Source organism: Artibeus jamaicensis, unplaced genomic scaffold, assembly GCF_021234435.1.
Source record: "Artibeus jamaicensis isolate MK-2021 breed Jamaican fruit bat unplaced genomic scaffold, CSHL_Jam_final contig_1085, whole genome shotgun sequence".
Lineage (NCBI taxonomy): Eukaryota > Metazoa > Chordata > Mammalia > Chiroptera > Phyllostomidae > Artibeus > Artibeus jamaicensis.
The window spans coordinates 2812657-2837394 of record NW_026521214.1 but is presented as its reverse complement, the minus strand read 5'-3'; the positions used below and the strand labels follow the sequence as shown (position 1 = coordinate 2837394).

General features: G+C 48.9%; 1 protein-coding gene and 5 non-coding genes across 6 annotated transcripts; 2 read left to right on the top strand and 4 right to left on the bottom strand.

Moving 5' to 3' along the window:
- Positions 1–401: 401 nt before the first annotated feature.
- On the bottom strand, positions 402–7886 carry TRIM7 (tripartite motif containing 7). The gene is made up of 7 exons (XM_037153451.2): positions 7346–7886; positions 6445–6540; positions 4276–4506; positions 3566–3588; positions 3171–3286; positions 2680–2715; positions 402–1305 (listed from the first exon to the last, which is right to left on the bottom strand). Exons 1-7 carry the CDS (start codon positions 7862–7864, stop codon positions 794–796), a joined length of 1533 nt encoding a protein of 510 aa, XP_037009346.1. The 5' UTR covers positions 7865–7886; the 3' UTR covers positions 402–793.
- Positions 7887–11344: 3458 nt separating this feature from the next.
- TRNAA-UGC (transfer RNA alanine (anticodon UGC)) lies at positions 11345–11416 on the top strand. The gene has a single exon. It is a non-coding gene; the product is annotated as a tRNA-Ala (tRNA).
- Positions 11417–11974: 558 nt separating this feature from the next.
- TRNAK-CUU (transfer RNA lysine (anticodon CUU)) lies at positions 11975–12047 on the top strand. The gene has a single exon. It is a non-coding gene; the product is annotated as a tRNA-Lys (tRNA).
- Positions 12048–21294: 9247 nt separating this feature from the next.
- TRNAV-AAC (transfer RNA valine (anticodon AAC)) lies at positions 21295–21367 on the bottom strand. Its single transcript has one exon. It is a non-coding gene; the product is annotated as a tRNA-Val (tRNA).
- Positions 21368–23031: 1664 nt separating this feature from the next.
- Positions 23032–23104, bottom strand: TRNAK-CUU (transfer RNA lysine (anticodon CUU)). Its single transcript has one exon. It is a non-coding gene; the product is annotated as a tRNA-Lys (tRNA).
- Positions 23105–23492: 388 nt separating this feature from the next.
- Positions 23493–23565, bottom strand: TRNAV-CAC (transfer RNA valine (anticodon CAC)). The gene has a single exon. It is a non-coding gene; the product is annotated as a tRNA-Val (tRNA).
- Positions 23566–24738: the final 1173 nt, after the last annotated feature.

The window sequence follows — 24738 nt, the reverse complement described above, 5'->3', positions numbered from 1 at the left end:
CAAAATTCCAGAACCTTTGGTCTCCTTACCCAGAAAGACCACACTTTGAGAGGGATTTAGGTATCTGTGGGAACACATGGCTGTCACTGTGACTGAGGATGGACATATCACTATGTGTCATCAGTTTAGGGGTATTAGAGGGTGGCCATGCCTACAGACTGTAGTCTGGGGCTCTTCCCTCATGCACAGTTCAAGGCCCAACTCTGCCCCAGACTGTCCTCAGAGCTGGGAGGCTCCTCCCTGAGTGGACAAGTTGGTCGGGCCAGCTGGATTCAAGTCTCTGAAGGCAGAGCTGGCAGCTGACAAGAAGGCAAAACAGAAGTGATCATGATCATACTTGGCCTGGCCCCAAACATTGCCATTGGAACTGAGACAGCACAGGACCAGGGTCTGGTGAGCCAGAGGCCTTGCTGAAGTCTGGGCAGTAAGCCCCAGTGAAAGAAACCACCCCTGTCAACATCGGGACTCCAGTGCTCATAGGCCTCCACCTCCTCACAGCTGGTACCAAAACTACATGCCAGAAGCAACAGGTAGGGGACAGGCCTGAAGATCCAAAGCATCCCTTCCTCTGCTCAGCTGAGCACAGGGTTTCTTTCCCACCTTGCACAGTCTCATGCCTCTGGGGCTGGGTCTCCAGAAGCCTCTCTAAGGCAGCCTGTGGCAGAAGAGGGAAGGGCAGACCCAAGGTGACCAGGCAGCTCCGGTGGAAAATAGCATCCCTTCCCATGGGCAGCCAGGAGAATGCGTTCACCCTTGACTGACTGCCCCTTCTCTGGGAGGCCAGCAATGTCCCTCAAGGCCAGATTCGCAGGTAGGTACCAGTGGAGCAGACAGAGAAAAGGGGGAACACGCGCTCTTGGAACTTGACACGAAAGGTGTAGAGGTGGCGCATGTCCTCAGTGGCGTAGAAGGACACGGCCCCCACCTCCAGGTCCAGTGCCACCCTCACGCGGGACAGGTGGCCGCAGCTGAGGGGTGTCCGCTCAGGGCTGGTCACAGCCCAGTACTGCCCGCCATTGAGCTGCAGCGCCCAGACGCCCTCCTCGGGAGTGAAGGGCGTGAGGCCCTTGCGGCGCACGCTCTCGCGGGCCACGCCGAAGGCCCAGCCATCCTGGGAGCCCACTTCCACCTCCCAGTGGTGCCGCCCAGAGGAGAAGCCGCAAGATGCCAGGACACGGGTGTTGGTATCAAAGCGACGCGGGTGGCTGGGCAGGTCCTGGGCTCGTTGTCCGAGGCGCACGCTCTTAAGATCCAGGGAGAGGATGAGGCGGGGATTGGCAGTGTCAGGATCCAAGGTCAACTCCACTGAAGCGGGGGAGACAGGGAGAGATGGCCCATGCAGGCCCGTTGCACAGCCACCACTCCTTATTCCCACCCGCCCCCAACATGTACACGCTGAAATCAAACAGATGCAATATATGGACCTGGATTGAATCCTCGTTCAAACACAGGGGCAAATCCAATGGAAAAGACAATTGAGGGATGTCAAACACTTAGGTACTAAAAAGAATCATCAGGTTTTTTCTAATTATGATGGTTTTGTGGTTGTTTTTTTATAAAGTCTATCTCTTTAGAGATCAAATACTGAAATATTTATGGAAATGATATCTGTGATTTGCTTCAAAATAATCCAGTGGGAAGAAATGAGTAGGCGAGTGAAGATTGCTGAGGGTGTATGATGAGTACGTAATATTTGTTATGCTTGTCTCTCCACTTCAGTGTATGTTTGAAGTTTTCCACACTAAACAGCTCAAATAAGCACCCGTAAGCACCACAGTGTTCCAGGCCTATGCCAGGCCCCTGGAGGCCCAGCCCCCCTGCAGCTTCCTTTGACAGGGGAGGGGAGGATAGAATATAGGTGATTTTTTAAAAAGAGAAGATGATAAGAGGTGATCAGAACAGCAGGCTGTGATTTCAACTAGAAGGCCCAGGGAAGGCCTCGCCGAATAGGTGCATTTAATCAGACATGCAGAAGGCGAAGAAGCCAGATAGGTGCTGTCTGGTGAAGCATGTTCCAGGCCCAGGCGAGTGTGTGCTAGGTACATTCCAGGAGCAGCAGAGTGCATGGGGGTGGGAGGGCATGGGATGCAGTGAGGCCAGACCCCCTGGGGCCTGGAAGATCACTGGGAGAACCGGCCACAGCCTTTGCTGAGTGAGAGGGCCTGGGGCAGGGTTGGGGGGGGCGGGTAGTCTTACCCAGCTGGTTTAGATCCCACCCAAGAAAAGTCTGATTTAGGCCTCCCTGTGGGATTGGGTCCCACTCACCCCAGAGCTCTGCGGGGGTGAGAACTACCCCCTGCCTGGTCCTCAGATTCCTCCAGTTTCCCGTCAGCCCTCCCGTGCACACAGCCCCAGTCCCCAGAAGAGGTCTCAATGAGAGGTCTCAGTTGAGAGTGAGGGCAGGGGAGAGAGGCCCACAAGCCTTCCCCAATCTAAGTATCCTGAGCCACAGGGCACTCCTGCTGTGGACCATAAGTCTCCAGGCCCCACTGTGGCCTGAGGGGGTCAGCACTGTGAAGTAAGGATACAGGGAAAGGGGGTAGAGGGCAGAGTTGCCCGGGTGGGCGGGCAGCAGGAAGCGACCACACACAAAGCCCAGAGACACAGTCACCAGCAGGGAGGGAATTCCCTACATGGCCAACAACAGGCTCGCTCTCTCTATCAGCGCAATCATCGTACCTTTCTCCTCTTTCTCCAACTCTTCTCGAAGATCCTCTGAGGAAGAGAAACAAAGCAGGGTGTGCGTGGATGACACAGGACATTGTCTGTTTGGCCATGACAGGGACACCACCTCCTCTGACACATTCATGGCCCCGGTGGCTCACTTACCACCCCAGACAGGCCAGGGGCACTGGGCCCGGTGTGGGGGTGGGAGAGGCACTATTCTGGTTTTCCCTGTCCAGCTTTGCCCTCTTTCACCTGGTGCTGGTCTGAGTTGAGATCTCCTTCCTCACCCCTCTTTCTGTCCCCAGTGCCCCTCTATCCTGTCCAGGGCAGGGAGCTTCATGCCCTGGGGGCATCTGAATAAATCAGCCACCACACACCCCAGCTCTAGTCTTCTCACACAGCTTCTGGAAAGGCACATCTTTGGACCCTTGGACCCCAAATCACCAGAGCCACACCACTGCCACGGGCATCTCATGACACAGCCCCCCACACATGGGCCCTACCTTTGAACTTCTTGAGCAGCCCCTTTAAGACAAAGGTCTTGAGGGAAACATTCCAGACTTTATTCTTCATCTCAGAAGAGACTGTGCTTGGCTTGGGGGCAGGCACATTGCTGCACCTGCAGGACAAGGAGGAAGGCCCACCGACACTGTCCCACTGCCACAGTTAGGACAACAGGGTCCTCTTGATGGGGAGAGGTAGGAAGAGGAGAGCCTGATCTCACGCCCATAACCACGACCAGGCAGATGGACGGGATGGCTGCCTCAGAAGGTACCAGGTAGGGCAGTGGGGAATCAGAAGGTGAGAAGCTGGGTGCGGCGAATGAAGAGAGCACACAGTGGGGAAAAAAGAAAGAACCAGCTTAGAGGAGACCAAGGAACTGCTAGGGTCCACTCACCTGCTTAGCGTGTTTTTGAATTCCTGAAAAGAAAGATGAAAGCAAACCTAGTCAACACCTTTGAAAAAAATACTACTGCTCCCTGCCCTGCTTCCAGAGGAACAGCAATAAATAAGCAGGTATCCCGGCTTATCCGTTGCCTGCGTGAGCCCTGGTGCCAAGGTCTTCCCACTGCGGTGGCAGCTGGACATCTCAACGTGGTGGACCCCTCCCTGCCCACAGTCTGCAAATGCTCCTGTCACTACAGAATCATCCCTGGAGCCACATGCTGGGGCCCAGCGTTGTCTCTGCTCTCCATGCTGCGCAGACAAGTTACAGACTTTACGCAGCAACTGCTCATTCCTACCAGTGTCTTTTAAATGACTGTTCTTGACCCATTTGTGACTGTAGATTGTAACTGTTTTTTAGATGAAATAGAATAGAAAATATCAAAGTGCATCACATTAGTAAAGGTGATACTTTCTAAGACTTTTATCTCAAGTATGTATACACTGAAATATGATGTAAGATATATTATTGTTATTCATGGCTAGGAAAGTTTTATCATAGCCCTTTAGACCTCTAACCCCAGGAGAATCAGGGCATCTCTCTCCAGTCCTTCTTGGCTCCAGATTTTGTGAGTCCACTAAATTCTCAGGATCTGACTCTGTTCTCACTGCCTTCACAACACCTTAGGACAGAGACTCGAAATCCTGGGTAGCCAGACTCACCTGGAGAAAGTCCAGGTCAGGCTTATGAGCTGTGTCCTGGATCTGGCTGCTGAGCTTGGATAGCTGAGTGATCTCACTCCCAAGCTGGGCCAGGTTCTCATTCTGCTTCTGTGTCACCTCGCGGGACAGCTCCTCCAGGCGGCCCAGGAGTCGGCCCTCCTGCTCCACCAGGAAGGCCCGTAGTGCCTGAAACTCTGCCCCCACCTTCTCTCGCTCAGCAGCCATCTGCTTCTGTCTCAGGAGAGAAGAAGTTAGAGGGGTAAGGGGACATGGGCATCAAGACTTGGCACTTGGACAGGAGCCTGGAGTCATTCCACAGGGCAGGGCTTCATCCACCACACTGCTCAGAGGTCACAGGGTCACCCAAATGGGCACACCCTGCACAGGCTGTAATTTAAATATTCCAACTCTGAGCTCCCCACCGCTTCAACACATGTTCTTGCTTCCCTGGTCACAGATGTGTACACATGTTCCTTTGTACCTGGGCTTTCCCACCAATGTAGGGCAACTTTAAACTCGCCTGAGAACTACTCAGGGCAATCGTTTCCTCATTTGAAAAGTAGGAGGAATGACTTTTAGTGCCTCCTGGGGCCACTATAAAGATTAAACTGAGGTCATTCTCTCTTCCCCAAACACATTTATTATGTGTTAAATTCAAGAAAACATTATCAAAATGGAGTCACTTATGCCAAGACCCACATCACCAGACTTCATTATAGTTTCCGCTCTCCCAGAAATGGAATATTAAACCAGCCAATCAGGAATTGCCTTTGTTCGGTAACCTGCAATTCCCTAAAGGGAAAGTAACCTTGCAATAACCAATCCAGGATTTTTTGCAATTTCCAGGATTTTTTGCAATTTCCTTGTTCCTGCTTCCTCTGCTTATAAAATCTCTTGCTTTACACAGCTCTTTAGGGATCCTTTCTATCTGCCCACGCTGTGCAAGTCCCTCTGGATCATGGCTGGACGGAGCCACGTGCTTAACCCTTTCTCTAGGAGGGCAGGGTGGAAGTCTCTAGGGGAGTGTTCAGCTCTTCCATGGGGAGGGAAGTGAATGATCAGCTGTACATTGGAAGCAGGTGCGCCAGGTGCAGTTGAGGGTCAGGAAAGGAACGCCTAAACTCAGGGTTTTCCCCTCCGTCCCACCCTCTCTCAATCTCGAGGACAGAAGGGTCCTCAAGTTCCTGCAATCCCCAACTCCAGAACTGACTGGCTCTGTCCTAACACACCCTAGTAGATCCTTTCACTCTTTTAACACCTATTTGTGGAGCTAAGAACTGAATTTGCGGGGTAGAAAATTACCGTCCGTGATCCACGTTGCCCGTCTTAATCAAAATGAGCCCCATTTCACTCCTGTGATCCAACGTAGACAAAGTAGCATCCCCACCCACCAGGGGGCGCTGAGCACACCCGGCTACACGGGGTGGGGGGGTGGGGGGGCTTCGGGAAACCAGTCGTCAGACCTCCTGTCCTCAGCAGCTATGACACCCATTAAGCTCCCTTACCCTTGGCTCAATTTCAAAACCTAAAAAACTCTAAAAATGAAAAAAAGTTTTTTCATAACATTTTGGTGACAAAAATGCCCTGGGCTAACATGAGGCTATTTACTGTAACTATGTTTTCACTTGCATTCAATTACAAGAGGCTCCAAGGCCCTAATTGGGGTGTCATGTAATGTTGAAATGATTGCCTATACAGATTCACTGGGATAGTTCCAGTTTCAGCCAGCTGTTGTAGAAGGATTATTTTAGCACTTCCATTTACTTTCAACAGTTCTGTTTTTTTGCCCTGGCTGGTGTCACTCAGTGGGTTGAGAGAGAGCCTGACCACAAACCAAAAGGTTGCCAGTTTGATTCCCAGTCAGGACAGGCGCCTCAGTTGTGGGCCAGGTCCCTAGTTGGGGGCATGTGAGGAGCAACCAGTCTATGTTCCTCTCACACATCAATGTTTCTCTCCCTCTCTTTCTACCTCCATCTCTAAAAATATAGTCTTTTTAAAAAAAAAGCTCTGGTTTTATAATAAAGGATACATTCACCCTTTATACTATGCATCCTATTATCTTTCTAAAATCCCTCCCTGCTATTCCGCAGGCACACACTCCTGTACCGCACACTGAGACCGTGCCAGGGGGGTGGGTGGCCCTCAGTTGGGGGTGGTGTGGCAGCTCACCAGGAGCTCCTTGCCCTCCTTCTCTTCCGTGGAACGAAACATCTCATAGTCCTCCAGATCACTCTTCAAGACCTTCAGCCTGGACTCCAGGAGCTCCTGCCAGAGGGTGAGAAGGGAGATACTGTTGGAAGAGGATTCTGGAAACCCCAGTGACTTCCAGGAGCCAGGAGCAAGGGGAGGCCCTGCACATCAAGGAGACCAGGTCGAAGCCATCTCTGGACAGGATGGGAACAGCCTGCGCGGACTTCAAATAAGGGGACAGGACAACTTCAGGGCAACGCCAAAAGCCCAAGGGTCTCACTTCCCCGAGACCACCAGTGCTCCTCCCACTCCCTGCAGCCCAATGTAGCTTGTCTTCACCATCAGATATCCCTCTGTGTGGAAGGATTGGAGCAGTGTGGGGAGCAAAGAAAGACTGGACTGTGTGTAGAGGCCTCTACACACACCTCAGCTGAGGCCCCAGCAAGGAGGCAGGAAAAACAGAAGCCTAGGGTCAACAAACAGCTTTGACACAGCCCAGACGGCTCTCTCCTTGCTCTCCTCAACCCTGGAACCACCCACACTTCCCCGACCTCCTGGGAAGGTCGTCCGGCTCTGGACAAGAGCTGAGAGTTGAGGCAGCGGACATGTGGGTTTGTCCAAGTCGCCGCTAGGGGACGGAGACGGACAGGAAGAAAATCGTCAAGCCTGCCGGTCATCGCCCAGGCTGTCCAGTCTAGAGGGGGATTCGGGGGTATTGGTGGTGTGGGGGTGACAGAGAGACAACCACACTCAGCCCCAGGGCCAGTGCTGAGCTAGAGAAAGAGGCAGGGGCTCCCCCGAGTTTGCGGGTCCTCTGCAGGGCGTGCGCGGAAAGGCAGGCGGGGTGGCGGGGACCGGCGGGAGTGGGGCTGGCGCTCACCTTAGCCTCCTGCACAGCCTCGCCAAGCGGTATCACCGCGTGCTCACGGTGCTCGCGGGCGCGGTCGCACACCACGCAGATGGCGCGTCCGTCGTCCTGGCAGAAGAGCTTGAGCGGCTCGCCGTGCTGCGCGCACCCAGTCGCCGCGGCCGCGGCCGCCGCCTCCGGGGACCCGCGCTCGCCCGGAGCAGCGGAGGGCAGGCTGAAGCGCCGCAGCAGCGCGGCCACCGCGGCCAGCTGCCGGTTGGGCCGCAGCTGACTTGGGCGCGCGGGCTCGCGGCACTGCGGGCAGGGGAGCGGGTACGGCAGCAAGCGGGGCACGGCGGCGGACCCCGCGCCTGGGCGCTCCCAGCAGCGCGCGATGCAGGAGCGGCAGAAGCTGTGGCCGCACTCGACGGACACGGGCTCTCGGAAGAGCTCCAGGCAGATGGAACACGTCGCCTCGCCCTGCAGCTCCGCCGCCAGTGCCAAGGCCTCGGCCCCAGAGCCCGGGCCAGTCCGCGGCCCCACCGCCGCCATGCGCGCGCTCGGCGCACCGAAGTCTGTTGGCCCGGGGGAGGCCAGGGACGTGACAGCGCGCCGCAGGGAGCGCTGCGGCCGGGGCGGGCCTCTGGGCTCCCTCGGGAAGGAAGGGCGCGGCTGACAACACGGGCGGGCGGAGACTGGCACTGAGGGCGCGCCGGGCTGGGAAACCCGCCGGGTAGGTGCGCGTGGAGGGCGTGCCAGGAGGCGCAGCCAGTGGATCCCAATGAGGCCCAGCGCTCTGAACCCGGCTTCTGGACCCCTCAATCCCCGGCCCTGGCCCGCGGCGCCCTCTCTCCGTCGCCCCCTCGCTCGGCCCCTCCGCGGGCCCGTCCAGGCCGCCCTGGCCTGACCCAGTCAGCTGCTGTGGGTAATGGGCCGGGACAGGTGGGCACACATGCCCAGCTGGGCGCCACTCCCGACTGCTGCCTGAGGCCGACCCAGCACCGAGTAAGGGGCTGGCGTCCCGCCCACAGTATCAGGTTGCTGGCCTGCGGGCTTGTCCCAGCTCTGTGCCCAGCTAAATTTGGAGTCTGGACCCTGGCTCTTGCCCCCCACCCCCTCCCAAGCGTGGCCTTCTATCCACCTCTGTAGCTACCTTTCCAGCGATAACCTCCTCCCCCTTATTTATTCTTGAATTGCTTTTTTAAAACAAATAACACATTTACAATAAAATTTCCCAGTTTACTCAGTGTTATTCCTCCGCTGTCAAATAAAACCCAGTCCTCTATGTTCCTCCAGCTTATCCCCTCAGCCCCACTCCAAAGCTGCTAGTATTATTTGCTTCCATCCCCTCTGTCCTTATGCCCTCCAGAGATCACTGGGGTCAAGCTTTCGCCCTCACCTTCGCAGAAAACAGCACCTCAAAAATGCTGTTTTTGAAGTCACCAGCGACCTCAGCGATCCTAACCCAAAGGCCCCTTCTGAGGCCTCAGCTCACCGGCCACCTCTTCCGTCACTTCCTCCTTCCTAACACCCTTTCTCAGCGCCTTCCAGGCATTTCCCCCCAAGCTCCATGGCCTGCTACTGATAGGGGTCTCAAGAGTTGGAAAATTTTAGTTTAAGGCAAGAAGTTATAAGCCTAGTAAGTAATGTATATGGCTAAAGCTTTTGTTTCAGAAACTACAGATGAGGCCTATCCTAGCTCCTGGGAAAACAGCTGACATCCTGGGACACCGCTGAAGACCACTGCCTGGGGACGAGTGGAGGCATCCAGGCCACTGTGCTCCGGGGAGAGACCAAAGACCACCGGTGCCTGGGAACAGCTAACTGCCCAGGACAGGAATGTTGCCGTTTCTTTCATCTAATCCTCCCTGAACTTCAAAACCCCATCACTGCCCCTTCTTTATTCCTTGTTATGAAAACATTGGCCTGAAAGGAAAAGAGAAGATGGTCTGTTAGGGTATGAACCGGCCATCTTCTCAGATCATGGCCATCTGAATAAAACGCCCATATAGGTTCATCACTGTCATTGCTTATTGGGTTTGGTAGTGACAGGCAGCCCGAACGCCGGTGTCGTTTGCGGTTTCACTACCTTCATCTCTTCTCCCCACCAGGCTCAGTCCTTGGACCTCTGTCTATACTCAGTCCCTTTTGATCTCTTCCACTTTACAGGCCTGGATGACCCCTTCCCTGCTGGCACCACAATACACAACCCCAGCCCAGGAGCTTTAGGATGTCTGGCTTCTACATCCAACTGCGGTGTAGCAGCTCCATCTGCATGTTCTAAGGGGCACCACACACTCACTGTGTCCACAACTCTACTTCTGGTCTGCCCCACCACGTGTCCCTCCCACAGCCTTCCCCACTCCACTCCATTTAACAGCAACTCCATCCCTCCAGGTGCTCAGGACAAAATCAGGGAGTCTGTGGAGGACGGGGAAGGCTGGCGTCAAAGCACAGGCTAAGTGTCTGGCAAAGCCACACTTGCCTGCTTGCATCTGCAAAGCCGAGCAAGCCAGCAGCTGACGGCAGCCGGAACCCGTGGGGGTTGAGAAGGAATTAGATAACCGCGAACTTCAGCTGAATGCAACTGTAACCTTCGCAGAAGACATCTTTATCATTTAGATAGCCCGGGAACAGAACAATCTTTGCCCGCAGCATGTCCCTAAGTCTGTAAAACGTCCTTGAGCTTTATGTAACCAACCAACCTCTATAAAATAAACGTGGAGACCACGTTCAGGGTCATTGTCTCTCTATCAGAGGATGATGCCCCACCTGGCCCCCACTTTTCCTTAAACTGTGTTATGTCTTTCTTAATCTCCCCCATTTGGGGACCTCCACCCCGCGCCGGTCGGGGTAGGAGTCCTCTGTGACTCCAAGAGAAACCCCCCCCCCCCATCGGCGGTCTTCAGCAGGTCCTCAGCCTCTCACTCCCTCCATTGCATGATTTCCAGTGAGCAACAGAATCTCCCCTTCTGTCCCACTCCCCCTCCCTGTTTTCTCCACTCAGGTGTGTGAGCAGTTCTGCTAAAATATTATTTTTAAGTCAAATCATGGCCCTTCTCTGCCCCAACCCACCAGTGGCTCCCACCTTTTTCAGAGGGAAAGTCGCAGTCTTTGCTGTTGTGTACATTTCTATCCTGTTCTTCATCCCCATTCCTGGTACTAGGCCTCCCCTCCGCACTCATCTCTCTTCGCTCCGGCCTATGGCTTCGCTTCCTTCCTGCCAAAGGCACCTCGTTAATGTTCCTGCAACACATCAGAGCTCCTACCTCGGGGCCTTTGAACTGGCTGTTCCTTTTACTTGAACCTCTCTCCTCCCAGAAATGTGCGTGACTCATTTCCCACCCCCTTCGAGTCTTCTTTCAAACGCCCCCTTTCTCAGTGAAATCTGTTTGCAGTCACGCCTCGCCACGTTCCCTGGCCCAGCGCTGGCTCCGGCCTTCCTCCGGCACCGAGCACCGGAGGGGACGGACTATGGGAGTTCAGTTCACCGCTGGACCACCGTTTTCTCGTGCAGTTCTGGGTGCCCAGCAGGCGCTCTGTAAACTTTTCGTGGATTGAATTCATTTGGACATGACTCAAAATTCAGACAGACAGTGGTTTACACTGAACAGGGCCTGCCGCCTAAACCCCAGTCTCCTCCCCATCCCAAGCAATTACGAATTCTTTTATACAAATACATATTTTACTACACGTCTCCCTCTTTTTGTTTTATGGACGTAGCATCCTGCGTATGGTCTTCTTTACTTTTCTTTCTCGGCTCACAGTTCATTTGAGGCATCGCGTCAAGTGACTTTCCCTCTATTCCCACCGCCGCCTCCAGGTGTTTATACCGGCCTCGTTTTCTCCTCGGCGTCCTTCCACTGAAGTCGCGCCCCTGTAGTTATTTAGTAGAAGACCCTGGAAACCTTCGCGACACTGTCCCCTTAGGTTCGCAGCCGGGACGTCAGGCCCTTAGGGAGCCATCAGCCCACAGGTGCCGGGCGATGGGAAACTTCTAGGGAAGCAGAGAAGCTTTAGGGCTCGCGGGGAGGGGATGTAGCTCAGTGGTAGAGCGCATGCTTTGCATGTATGAGGCCCCGGGTTCGATCCCCGGCATCTCCAATAGTTTTTCCGGATATTTTTAGTTCTTTTCCTATTTCCGAAACGCACCGTACTCCCACAGCCCCGGGGAAAAACCCAGATCGTGGAGGTCAAAAAGGAAATTATTTATTGAATGCCCTGGTGTGATATTAGTTAATAAAATTTAATAGGTTTAAGGTGTACAACTCTATAATGCATCTTCCGTATATTGTATTGTGTGCTCCCCGCCCCCGGATCGCGGCGTTCTGCCCACCTCGGAGGGGTCGGCTGCGGCCCTCGCTCACTCCCATTACCTGACTCTGCCTTTTTAGATTAAAAATTCACAGGGCGAGCGCTCCGGAGGCTGCGGGACGCGCATGTGTCCTCTTCACCCCGCGCGCTTCCCGCGGAGAGTAAAGGGCTGGGTCGCTGGCGATGGACAAGGAACAGAAAACTGGTGGGAGTGGGAGGGGTGACCTGGTACGATCCTCAGAGTTTAAGTTTCCGGTCTTGAACTTGAAACACCGAGCTGAACGCCAGCTGAATGGCATCATCGAGTTAATACTTGTTAGTGACAGTTAAAAACGGACTCCCAGCGGCGCCCGGCTAGCTCAGTCGGTAGAGCATGAGACTCTTAATCTCAGGGTCGTGGGTTCGAGCCCCACGTTGGGCGGAAGAGTAACTTTTACTCCTAAACACTTGTTGCCTGATCGACCAATCTCTGAAAAATAAATAATAGTGAAGATTTCCTTTGTGCAATACTTTGTCTGGTCTTTTAGTGGCAAAACTCTTATTCGTTGAACAAAACGAGTATTAAGAAGCATAAAACATGCAGAACAAAATTTACCACTTTAACCATTTTTAAGTATACAGTTCTGCAGCTTTAAACACATTTATGTTCCTGGCTAACCCTCACCACAATCCTCTCAAAATTTTTTATAACTTCCCCAACTGAAACTCTGGATCCAGTAAACAATTACTTCCCACTCATTCCTTCTTCCCCTAGCCCCTGGCATTCCACTTTCTGTCTCTATGAATTTTACTACTCTAGGTGTCTCATATAAGACAAATCACACAATATTTGTCCTTTTGTGACTGGCTTATTTCACTTAGGATGATAATGCCTACAAGGTTCACTCATGCTGTAGCATGTGTCAAATTTTCCTTTCTTTCAAAGCTGATAATAATCCATTGCATGTGTGTACCATATTTTGTTTATCCACTCATGTACCTATAGATACCTGGGCTTCTTCCACATTTTGGCTATTGTGAAAAATGCTGCTGTGAACTTGGCTGTACAAATATACACTCGAGTACCTACTTTCACTTATTTTGGGAATATACTAGGAGTGGAATTTCTGAATATGCTATGTCTGGGTTTAATATTCTTTGAGGAATCTGCATACCACTTTCCACAGAGGCTGCACACCAAAGAAGGTTTTTAAAACATCTTTTGAGTAGGTGATACACTGATACTGTTCAAAAATTGAACTACCTATAAATATATTCAATGAAAAATGTCTAACTTCCACTCTCTCTCCCTAGTTAACAACTTGTGTATCTGTACATATTCTGCCAGAATTTCGTGATGGAAGTATATTTTTATTTTCCTTTATTCTACACAAAAATAGACTACAGCTCTGTTATATTTTGAAGATCTTTCTATCTCAAGACAAAATTTTCTCAGTCTCTTTTTGCACCCTCTTATTGTTCTGCTGTAGATGAATCATAGTGTGTTTAACATATCACCTACTGATGGACATTTATATTGTTTCCAATCTCTTCTTATTACAATTAATGCTGCAGGTAGTACGCATGTAGTGTTGTCATTGTGCACTTTTGCGCTTATGTCTGTGAGGCAAATCCCAGATATGAGACTAATGGGTCAAGGTATATATATTATTGTAATTTATAGAAATAAGCAAATCATCTACCAGCAGATGGGTCCCACACCTATGGATCCTACCAGCTGATATTTCCTCCCACCAGTCCTGAATGAAATTCCGTTTCTCCACTGCTTTGTTGGCAATGAGCTGCTGTAGCAAAAAATCTAAACATGTGCCTCTTTCTTCCCCCACATCCTTAAAATTACCAGGGCTCCTCACTGCTTATTCTACAAGATAATGCCAATTGCAGGGCCTGCAGGGGACAGCCTGACAGGGGAAAGAACCCTCCTTTGTCCTTCACAGGACCATACTCTGACAAAAAATTCTGAAGATCACAGTGTCACTCCCGTTTATGGTTTGTAATAGATTACAAACCATAGGACAATATTCTATAGGACAATATTATTTTTTTCTTTTCAGGCCTGTTTCTGTAGCGGTTGTCATGTTTTCTTCACTCGCAAGCCACAACCTCATTGGAAAAGCCTACTCAGTTATCTCTGACTCTGCAAAATTTTCTCTCTTTCACAGGAAGAATCCAATCAGCCATAAGAAATTAAATTTGTATATGATTTTTTACTTGGCTGGTGTCACATGAGGCATATACAAACTGTTAGATCATGCATGTAGTTTGTGAAGCAGTATTATAATAATGATTATAGATAATTCATGAACAAATTATCCATCAACCATCCACTTGACTATATTCATTTAAAGAGCTCATTTGAAACAGAAAATTATCTCTAAGTTTAATATATTCATGCCTATTTTCTAACCAGTCTAAAAATACTCCAGTGGCAGCTCTTAAACCGTCACTGGTTTCCCTTTCTAGACTTTACCAAGTCATTCCCCCGAAGCCTGTGGGAGAGGTGGCCCAACCTACATCAAATGCTCACCCCTTATTTCATTGTCATTTACATCACCACATATGGGCTTAAGGGTGCAAGTCCCCCAGATAAAAGACAGTTCTCAATGGCATGCTGCTGTCCTGGGGAGTGTGAATTTTGGGTAAGGGGAAAGATAAAATGTCACCCAGAGCAACCTGATTCTGAAGGACTGCCTGCAGAAGGAAGAGCGGCCAAAAAGATGACCCAGAATGCCCTGCTTCTTCTCTGTGTCAGGACTCATTGGCTGAAAATCACTGGATATTTTGGGAAACCCTCTCTGTTGTCATTTGAGATGTTTAGTGTCTAAGGGCAACAGGAAGGCTTTTGAATATGGAAAAGAAGGCAAACTTGTTCTGTGATTAATATTTAGTGCATAACGGTTGTAAATGTTCAAACCTACACTATTCCTGATGTTTTTTTTAGATAAATACAATTTTGGAAAAGACTTTATTTCTTTATTTTTAGAGACAGGGGAAGGAAAGGAAAGAGGGAGAGAAATATCAATGTGTGGTTGCCTCACACAAACCCCCTACTACTGGGGATCTGGCCCTCAACCCAGACATGTACCCTAGTGGAGAACTGAACTAGCAACCTTTGGTTCACAAGTCCAAGCTCAATCCACTGAACTACACCAACCAGGGCCACCTTACTCTATTTTTGTTCTTCAGTTCCAGTTGTCCCACATTCCCCTCCCCCTACTTGCTCTCCCCTGCCCACCCCCCTCCCCATAGTCAGTCCCTACCCCATTGTCCATGCCCATGGGTCCTCTATATATGTTCCTTCACTTGCCCCTTCCCATTCTTCTCATTTATCCTCGTCTCCCCTCTCTTCTGGTTACTGTTACTTTGTTCTTTATTTCCATGTCTCTGGTTCTATTTTGCTTGTTTGTTTTGTTGATTAGGTTCCACTTATAGGTGAGATCATCTGGTATTTGTCTTTCACCACTTGGCTTATTTCACTTAGCATAATGCTCTTAGTACCATCCATGCTGTTGTAAAGGTAGGAGTTCCATCTTTCTTTTCTTTCTCTCTTTCTCTCTTTCTCTCTTTCTTTCTTTCTTTCTTTCTTTTTCTTTCTTTTTCTTCCTGCTGTGTAGTATTTCACTGTGTCAATGAACCACAGTTTTTTGATCCACTTACTTACTGCTGGGCACTTAGGCTGCTTCCAGCATTTGGCTATTGTAAATAATGCTGCTATGGTTATTCTTAAGGTTTTAAATAAAATACTAAAACAAGGTTTTAAAACAAATAGTATTCAGAATACAAATAGTATTTTCCTTATAAATTAGCAACTTTTGAAAGAATCCTTTCATTAAATAAGGTGTCATCACGAACACCTAAGCCATTGGTGATATTTATTCTCTTAGACATTTCAAATGGCAATTACAGATGTATCTACCTGAAACCTCTTCAGAGGGAGGAGAGGGAGGCACTGGTTAGGGCATGCAGCTGGAGTGCAGAGCAGGTGTCTGAACCTTCACTGCTCCTGCAGACTCCTTGCTTTAACCACTTACCCACAGCACCTAGAAATCCCAGGTGTATTGCTTATTTGCAATCTTCTTTTTAAAAAATATATTTTATTGATTATGCTATTACAGTTGTCCCACTCTCCTCCTTCGCTCCCCTCCATCCTGCTCACCTCCTCCCACCCACATCCCTCCCTTTAGTTCATGTTAATGGTTCATACATGTAAGTTATTTGGCTTCCACTTTTTCTATACTATTCTTACCCTCCTGTCTATTTTCTACCTACCATTTATGCTACTTATTCTCTGTACCTTCCCCCCCTTTCCCCCTCTCTCCCCCTCCCACTCCCCTGTTGATAATCCTCCATATGATCTCCATTTCTGTGGTTCTGTTCCTGTTCTAGTTGTCTGCTTTTGTTTTTGTTTCAGGTGTGGTTGTCAATAATTGTGTGTTTGCTGTCACTTTACTATTCATATTTTTTATCTTCTTTTTCTTAGATAAGTCCCTTTAACATTCATATAATAAGGGTTTGGTGATGATGAACTCCTTTAACTTCACCTTATCTGAGAAGTACTTTATCTGCCCTCCATTCTAAGTGAAAGCTTTGCTGGATAGAGCAATCTTGGATGTAGGTCTTTGCCTTTCATGACTTGGAATACTTCTTTCCAGCCCCTTCTTGCCCGTAAGGTTTCATTTGAGAAACCAGTTGATAGTCTAATGGAAACTCCTTTGTAGGTAACTGTCTCCTTTCCTGTTGCTGCTTTTAAGATTCTCTCCTTCTCTTTAATCTTGGGTGATGTAATTATGATGTGCCTTGGTGTGTTCCTCCTTGGGTCTAACTTCTTTGGGATTCTCTGAGCTTCCTGGTCTTTCTCGAAGTCTATTTCCTTTGCCAGATTGGAATGTTCTGCTTCATTATTTTTTCAAATGAGTTTTCAACTTCTTGCTTTTCCTCTTCTCCTTCTGGCGCCCCTTTGATTCGGACGTTGGAACGTTTAAAGATGTCCTGGAGGCTCCTAAGCCTCTCCTCACTTTTTAAAATTCTTGTTTCTTCATTCTGTTCTGGTTGAATGTTTCTTTCTTCCTTCTGGTCCACACCATTGATTTGAGTCTCAGTTTCCTTCCCATCACTGTTGGTTCCCTGTACGTTTTCCTTTATTTCACTTGGCATAGCCTTCATTTTTTTCATCTAATTTGCGACCAAATTCAACAACTCTGTGAGCATCCTGATCACCAGTGTTTTGAACTGTGCATCTGATAGGTTGGCTACCTCTTCGTTGCTTAGTTGTATTTGCTGTGGAACGTTGACCTGTTCTTTCGTTTGGGTCATTTTTTTTTTTTGTCTCAACACACCTGTTACATAGTGAGGAGCAGAGCCTTAGGTGTTGGGGGGGGGCAACCCAGGTCGCTGTGTCATGACACTGTATGTAGGTGCGGGGTTTGAGAGGGAACAATGGCACTTGCTCTGCTCTCTGCCAGGTTTCAGTCACTTCCCTCACTTCCCACAAGAAAAGTAGGCCCTTCTGGTGCTGATTCCCCAGGTGGGTGGGTTTGTGTACATCCTGGGACCCTGTGGGTCTCTCCAATGAAGTCTCCTGTGAGGCTGGGAGTCTCTCCCAGCACCTCAACCTCCACAGGTGTTTTCAGTCAGAGGTTTGAGGCTTTATTTCCCTGTGCTGGGGCCCTGGGTTTTGGGTCTGTCTCAGTCCCCAATTGTTCCTCTCAGTTTATCTGTGTGCAGATGTGGGACTGCCCACTCTACCAGCCACCGCCACAGCCTTGCCAGTCAGCTGCAGCCTTGCCCACCCCACTCCACAATCCGGCCCTGGGTCCACCAGCCACCGCCTTGTGGTGACTCCTCTCTGCACGCCCATCTCCCCCACTCCTACCGGTCTGGATGAGTGTGTCTTCTCTAACTCCTTAGTTGTCAGACTTTCATACAGTTTGATTTTTGTCAGTTCTGGTTGTTTTTAGTTTTTAAATTGTTGTTGTCCTTCTTTTGTTTGTGTAACAGGTGCAGCCAAGAGTGGGGCCCAAATAGGGATATGGAATGAGGCCCAGAACTCAGAGTGTCCAGGATATATTAGAAAGGTATACAGGATGTGCTCACCCCTTCCCCCCTAAAGGTGTGAGTTGGGGGATGGGACACACGGAGCAGGTCCATTCATAGCTGTTTTGCACAGCAACAGCTTTGCAGATAACCTCTGGCATGGTCATTTAACATATCTATAACCTTTAATTTGTTTCATGACTATGTTAAATAGCTGTGGCCATACTTTGAGACAGGGAGAAGGGAGTGACTTCCATGCAAGATGTAACTGGGAGGCAACTCCCCCTGGTTACAGCACCCGCATGAGACCTTGGAGATGACTGGTTCCAGGCCATGGTGCCACGCCTGCCCAGACCCACTATGGCAGCCCAGTAAAGCTGGAAGGATATGGAGTGCTGGCAAGTGTAGCTGATTGTGGGAGGAGTCGGAAATGGGGCTGCAGAGGAAGACTGATGTGGGATTTAAACTGAGACACGTCAGCCTTTAAGGGGAGAACTACGCAGCTTTGGAAGAGTGGAGACCTCCCCGCAGCTTTGGTGAAGAGAAGACCACACGGCTGCCGGGAGCCTGAATTACAGACTTCTACTCCTTTTCCTGAGATATGGTACCCCCAGAGAAGGGCAGAGGTAGGAGGAAGGACCGTGTGAGTCCGTGGGTATCCTAAAGGACTTTGATATTTTAATGAAGACATTAGGTCACTACTTTAAGTCTATAAAACCTTAAATAAATATGTTGTTTCCTTTCCACAAATCTCTGGCATTGAGAGATGTCTTTTTTTTGGTGGCAGACAAACAAACCTAGCGGGGGTACTTTTGGTAATAGTATGTCAAACCCCCTTTGGCCTCTTGGCCCCCTGTTCTGTAACAGTTGTGTGAGGAGGCACAGTGGGTCTACCTATGCCTCCATCTTGGCCGGAAGTCCCTTATTTGCAATCTTCTGAATGAACCTATGTGCTCATCCATCTGCTCTTAAAAACTCCACATTGAGGTACTACTGTGTTCCTTATTGGCCTGGAAGTCCTGTAAGAATCCAGTGTCCTCCACAAATTTTTCAATCCACTTGCGAAGAAAAACAACAAATGGTGGAGGTAGCGTCATCGGGATGCAGAGCCAAAGGAGGTATTTGCTGTGGCTCCTTACTCTCCAAGCTCCTAGTCTTTCTTCTGTCCTTTAATCTGCCAAGCCCTCTCTTACTTTATGTGTCTTTTCTAAAATCTTTGAAAGGCTGGCTCTTTATCTTCCCTACTCAATTCATTGTCACCTCTTATGACAAATCTTTCCTGGCTCATCTCTCTAATGGTGTCATCTGCTTGTCTGCCACTTCATCAGGTCACCATCTTTAATCTTTAAGTTTTTCACAGTCCTTATAATGCTGGGGTGTTTTGATTTTTTTTAATCCTAACCCCAAGATATGTTTATTGATTTTTTTTTAGAGAAAGAGGAAGGGATAAGGGGGGAGAGAGGAGAAAGAAAGATCCATTGGTTGCCTCCCATGCACGCCTACACCTGGATAATGCTCCAAGCAGTTGAGCCACCCTGCCAAGGCTGTGTTATTTCTTTATCTGTTTACTTGTTTGTTATTTCAATTACCTAGCAGAAGGTAAACCGGAGGGTAGGGACCTAGCCTGTTTTTTATTGCAATGTAATGAATAAATAGGTGAAGTTTCCTTTTAATAGGGGCATATCATAAGTTTGTTGCAAGTGTCTCATCCATAGCAGAGCCCATGTTCATGAGATCTGTAGCTATTAAAATTATTTTCTAAATATCAAAGAAACTTCAAGTTCTACAGAGTACCAGAACTACCAGAGGAAGGGGAGATGGTCAACAGAGTAACTATAAAAGGATCGTCTGTGGGATCTGAGGACTATAAAGAATGGGGGCAGGTAGTGAGAGGGTGGGGGTGAGAAATGGTGGAGGTAGAGGTGAAACAGGAATTGTGAAAAAGAGAAAATTGTTGAAGCTGGGTAATGGGTACTTGGAGTTTCATAATACCATTCTCTCTACTTTGTTTCTTGATAAAAAAAGGTTTTTTTAAAGCAACATAATTTTTAGTGAGAAATGAAAAATTGCTGTAGAAAATTTTGTAGAGTAATGGTGTTATAAAGTAAAATATTTGAAAAAGTAAAGATCTAGCTAGCAAAGTTACAATTAAGTAGAATCCTCAATGTGAATGAACTCATCCTTTCAACTATTTCCCTAGGGTAACTTGGAAATGGGGAGCCAGGGGCCTTCTGCCCCATGTACTGCCCTGGCACCCAGATTTGGCTCTTTTACTCTTCACTGAAAAAAGAAAAAAAGAAAAACTGAGTTCCCTGAACATCCCCTTGGATCCTAGGACAGGAAAAATTATAGCTAGGCCAGGAATGTGCTTGCTGCCAGGAAACAAGAATGCTTTCAAATTGTCTGGCCAACTCTGAAAGGACAAAAGGGCTGAAGGAAAGGGGCCCCCGCTGACAAGCAGCCACAATTTCAGCCTCAAAAACAGAATAATAGTGTTATTGAAGCAAGGTGAGTCTAAGAAAGCTACAAAGCCATAATGACAAGTTAGCATTAATTGTAACCCCAAAGCAGTATGACCTACACAAAGTTGTTGCCCAGCCCCGCTGGTGCTTTGAGGTTAATCGTGTTGTTTTGGATTACTGTCTCCCCAAGGAAGATGATGAGAACTCATGTCAGCTGAGGCACAGATCAAACTCTACCTGGAGAAAGTGATAGGACTGAATGCTGGTTCTGGCCTCGCAGAGTCCCGGAGCCTCCGAGGAGCTCAGCTTTGTGGGAGGGGTCGGGGGTGGGAAAACAGAAGACACTACTGGGGTCCGAAGCCTGGGGTGGGAGAACCGTACTGACTTGTCTCAAACCCGTGGGTAAAACAGGAGGGAGCCGCATGGGCGACCCCACTGAGGACCGGCGGGCCAGGAGGTGTGGGCCTGGAGGGAAACCGGTCCTGCAGAGAAGCCCAGGATCGCTCGTGGAGATGGCTGTCGCGGCGAGGACATCGTGATGACCCTCGGCTGGAGCGGACCGGCTATGGCTCACCCCGAGTCCGCAGCGGGAGCAATGGCTTTGCCCTCCGTGCTGTGCTGCCCGGAATTTCTCCCCGTGCCCCGTCTCTTTCCTGTTCCGCGTCCTTCGGTTCCGCACTCCATTTCCCCTACCCCCCCGCCTTTCCTCGCCTTCTGTGCTGCGTTGTGTCTGAGCTCAGTGGCCTCGAGCAGCAGGACTGTTAAGTTTCCCTGAGGGACACGCCCACCGCAGGCCCGGACTCAGTGGCCCTTCGTGCTGTCCACGGTGTGGTTATTGCGACCGTCCTCTAAAAGTGTTTTCTCTGGACTCGTTTCCACCATACATTTCCAACTCATTCCTTCTTCATTTATCGTTGCGTGGCATTCCTGCCTTTTGTTGCCCTTTCATCGTCCTGGATTGCAAGCCCCTTGAAGGCAATTCCTAAAGACATCTGGGCAGTTTCTTTGCACCAGAAACCCAGAGAGGCCGAGAGTAGCCCGACCTGGTAAAGGCTCGGAAAAGATAGGAGTAGAGATAAAACTGCAATGACGTGTTACACAGACGTGCACGTGCATTCCAACGACAAGTTACTAAGGTAGACTAAAGAAAACCTACCCCCTAAGGGAACCAACTGTTTCCGCCCGGTTTCGAACCGGGGACCTTTCGCGTGTTAGGCGAACGTGATGACCACTACACTACGGAAACAGACATAAGAAGTAGGTCTTTCCTGAGTCTTATAAGGCTTAGATCATGTTCACCACCCAGGTCTTCCAATCTTTCCTGCCGGTTCAAAGCCTTCTGATATCATTCCTGAGCACAAATACTGCCGTGTTCCTGGGTAATAATTTTTGTCAAACTGCAGAGCGCAACCTGTTAGTGGATCATGAAGTCAGTCACGTCCATTAATTTAAAAAAAAAAAAAAGTGAGCAAAAGCAATGGACCTTGCAGGAGGAAAAGCAAAATGCAGCTTTGGAAATATTTCTTACGAAGACAGTTGCAGGGTTTGAATCTTCACATAATTTGTGCTCCCTTGACAGTTACAATCTAACAAATTAAAAAATGCATTCAAAGGATATGAGTTTTGAATATATTTTATCAAAATGTAAATTAAAATAGCTATAGAGGCAAAAATAATTTTACACATGCTTTATAAAATTATATTTCTTATAAATTATGTAAAATATCTATTTTAAAAGGGGAAATTGAAATGAGTGAAAATATCCACTTTTAACTCAGTGATATTTAAGTAAAGCTAAAAGTGTTATTAAATTTTGAAAATGTAATGAAGTATTATATAAAAATAAAACTCACCAATCCTAGCATTTAATGTCCAGAATTGGAATGTCACAGTTCACACTCTTTTAGCACCAGGTTTTTTGACCCTTATGTTGCAAGATAAGACTAGAGCAACAGTAACTCCCTAGAGGCTCATGAAAGAGGACTGAACTAGCAACTCTGATTGTTTTACAAACTCTAACCCATTCCAGTGCAAATCGCTCTCAGGGCGTCAGGATACAACCTCCCAAACCCATTCCCCTTCAGCTATCCTTCTTATCAAGGTTAATAAACCAGCTTTATATGACCAGCAGCCTCCTCTTGTGGTTTGCTGTGTATGTGGGGAGACTTCTCCAGCCGGAAAGTAGAAAATAGGCTGGAAATAATCAACAAAAGAAATTAATTTCAATTGCAGTTAAGGAAAAATTTTGCAACAAGACGCGAGGGCGTTCATGTTACTCAGGGTGTTCCAAAATACAGGATATTTTTTTCATTCCTTTACGTGTGGGGGCAAATGTGGAGGCTGGAATGTGCGAGGTAACATCTCGCAAAAAAAGAGTGACGCTTGAAATCAAGCATAAAGAGAATATATTGAGCTGAGGGTCTCATTACAAAGTGGAAAACAGGTGGTGGTGTTGAGAACACGGAATCTCGACCTCTATTATCACCTACTAAGGCGCTAGCATATCACCGGGCTACGATTTAGACAGAGGAACATCCAGGTGGGCGGGTCCTGGGGTCCCATCACAGCTTTGGGAAGTTACGAGTCTGTCCCAGCGCTTCAAGTCTGGGACACATGGGCGGGTCTTCTGATAAACGGAAGGGGTTGGTCCTAGCTGAACACAGGTAGGCGGACTTCAGTGATGGCTGCTGGAGCGACAGACACTGGAATTTACCCGCCGGCACCCCACCCTCGCTCAAATGCCTAAGGCCTGCAAGGGCTTGATTGTGGAGTATCTTCCCATTTGAGGTCCTTTACTCAGCTACTGGAGATCACTTTTCTAGCTCTGGCGATGACATAACTGGGGACGCTTAGGTGCGGAGAGTGCGAAGTTGCTTTCGCAAGGAAATAGTTTCCAAAAAGACACCCATGCGCCCAACGTGGGGCTCGAACCCACGACCCTGAGATTAAGAGTCTCATGCTCTACCGACTGAGCTAGCCGGGCGACGCGCGACACTTCTCCCTCAGTCTCGAGGGACCAAGATTGTGGTGCAGGGATAGGACTATAGTTTGAGGACCAGCTGTACAAGTATTATGGACCGTCTATTGTGCGCCTAGCTCTGTGCTAGTCACTAGGCTCCTCGATGTGGGAGACAGCCCAATGGGCTTCTGAGGTCAAAAGATTATTAGCCGCAGCTGGAGACCTGAATTTACATTGCGAGCACTCACGAAGAGGCTGCTGTGAGCCGACTCTCCTGTTGTCCCGCTTCAGTCACAGACTCCCACAAACGAATACAGATAAAATATACCCATTACCTTCCTTCCATGTGACAACCACCTGTCCTCTAGATAATGGGATGAAGAAGTGACAGAAGAACTGGAGACCAAAAGTATGTTTCCGCCCGGTTTCGAACCGGGGACCTTTCGCGTGTGAGGCGAACGTGATAACCACTACACTACGGAAACCCTTGACGACCAAGCTTGACTAATACCTCCCTGAATCTACCCACAGTACTGACCGGCAAACTAAAACGGAGCACAACTTCTGCCTCTGGTTCAGGTGAACTTTGGTTCGGGTCTTGCGGTCGCACTTCTGTGCAACAGCAGGGCTAACAGCTCCTGGAAAGGCCTAATATAGCCCACTCACGAGGATTCGTAGTTTTGGCACCATCCTCTTAGGAAGCACAGGTCCACTTGGTGTTTCCCCATAGGCTGGGATAAAATTATGTGTGCCCTGCCCTGACATCATGCACTGCCAACACTCACTGGGAATTCTGTACACGACTTATGGTCCTGTATCTCTCTCTGCAGTCTTTTTAAAAAAAATTAAAGGACACAATTTTTAAAAAGGTACTATTTCTCTTGCACAAATAATATATTTGACATAGGTCAGTGATGTCAAACTCATTTTCACCAGGGGCAGCATCAGCCTCACGGTTCCCTTCGAAGGGCCGAATGTAATTTTAGGACTGTATGTGTAACTACTCCTTAACTAGTAGCAAGGAGCTCAGCGCTGTCGCTGGGTGGAAACAAGGTGCTGGGCCAGGTAAAACAAGGTGGAGATGGAGGGCCCCGCGGGCCTTGTGTTTGCCACCTGTGAGACAGATGCTCATAATGACATCTTGACTAATACACTTCTACATCTGGGATAGGACTCTCTCCTATTGAATGAGTAAAATCAATACCACAGACCCATTATGAGTTCTTCTTCTGAGACTGCGACCCCATGAAAACAGACCTCGAGGTATTTTGGCCTCAGAGCAGGAGCAGTGCACAGCTCAGAAAGTGATGAGTGGATGAATGAACCAATGCAATTTAGAGATAAAAGGTGGGGTTTTTGGGGGACTTTTAAGGTAATCCATTTATTTGGTTCGAAATTCAAAAGATACAGAATGACATATACGAAAAGGTATCTTTCCTATCTTGGGCCCTGGGCACCCCCAGAGAACCTCTGGTACTAGTTATTCTTCCAGAGACAAGCAACCTCGATGATAATGAGTAGCTAAAACATACCATCTTACTATGTGCTAAGCAACATTCTATCGCTGTGCATGACATTACTTCTAATTTCACAATTTATTGAGAACAGAAACTATTACCCTTATCTTCTGTGAGTAACCACAGGACTATCAAATATGC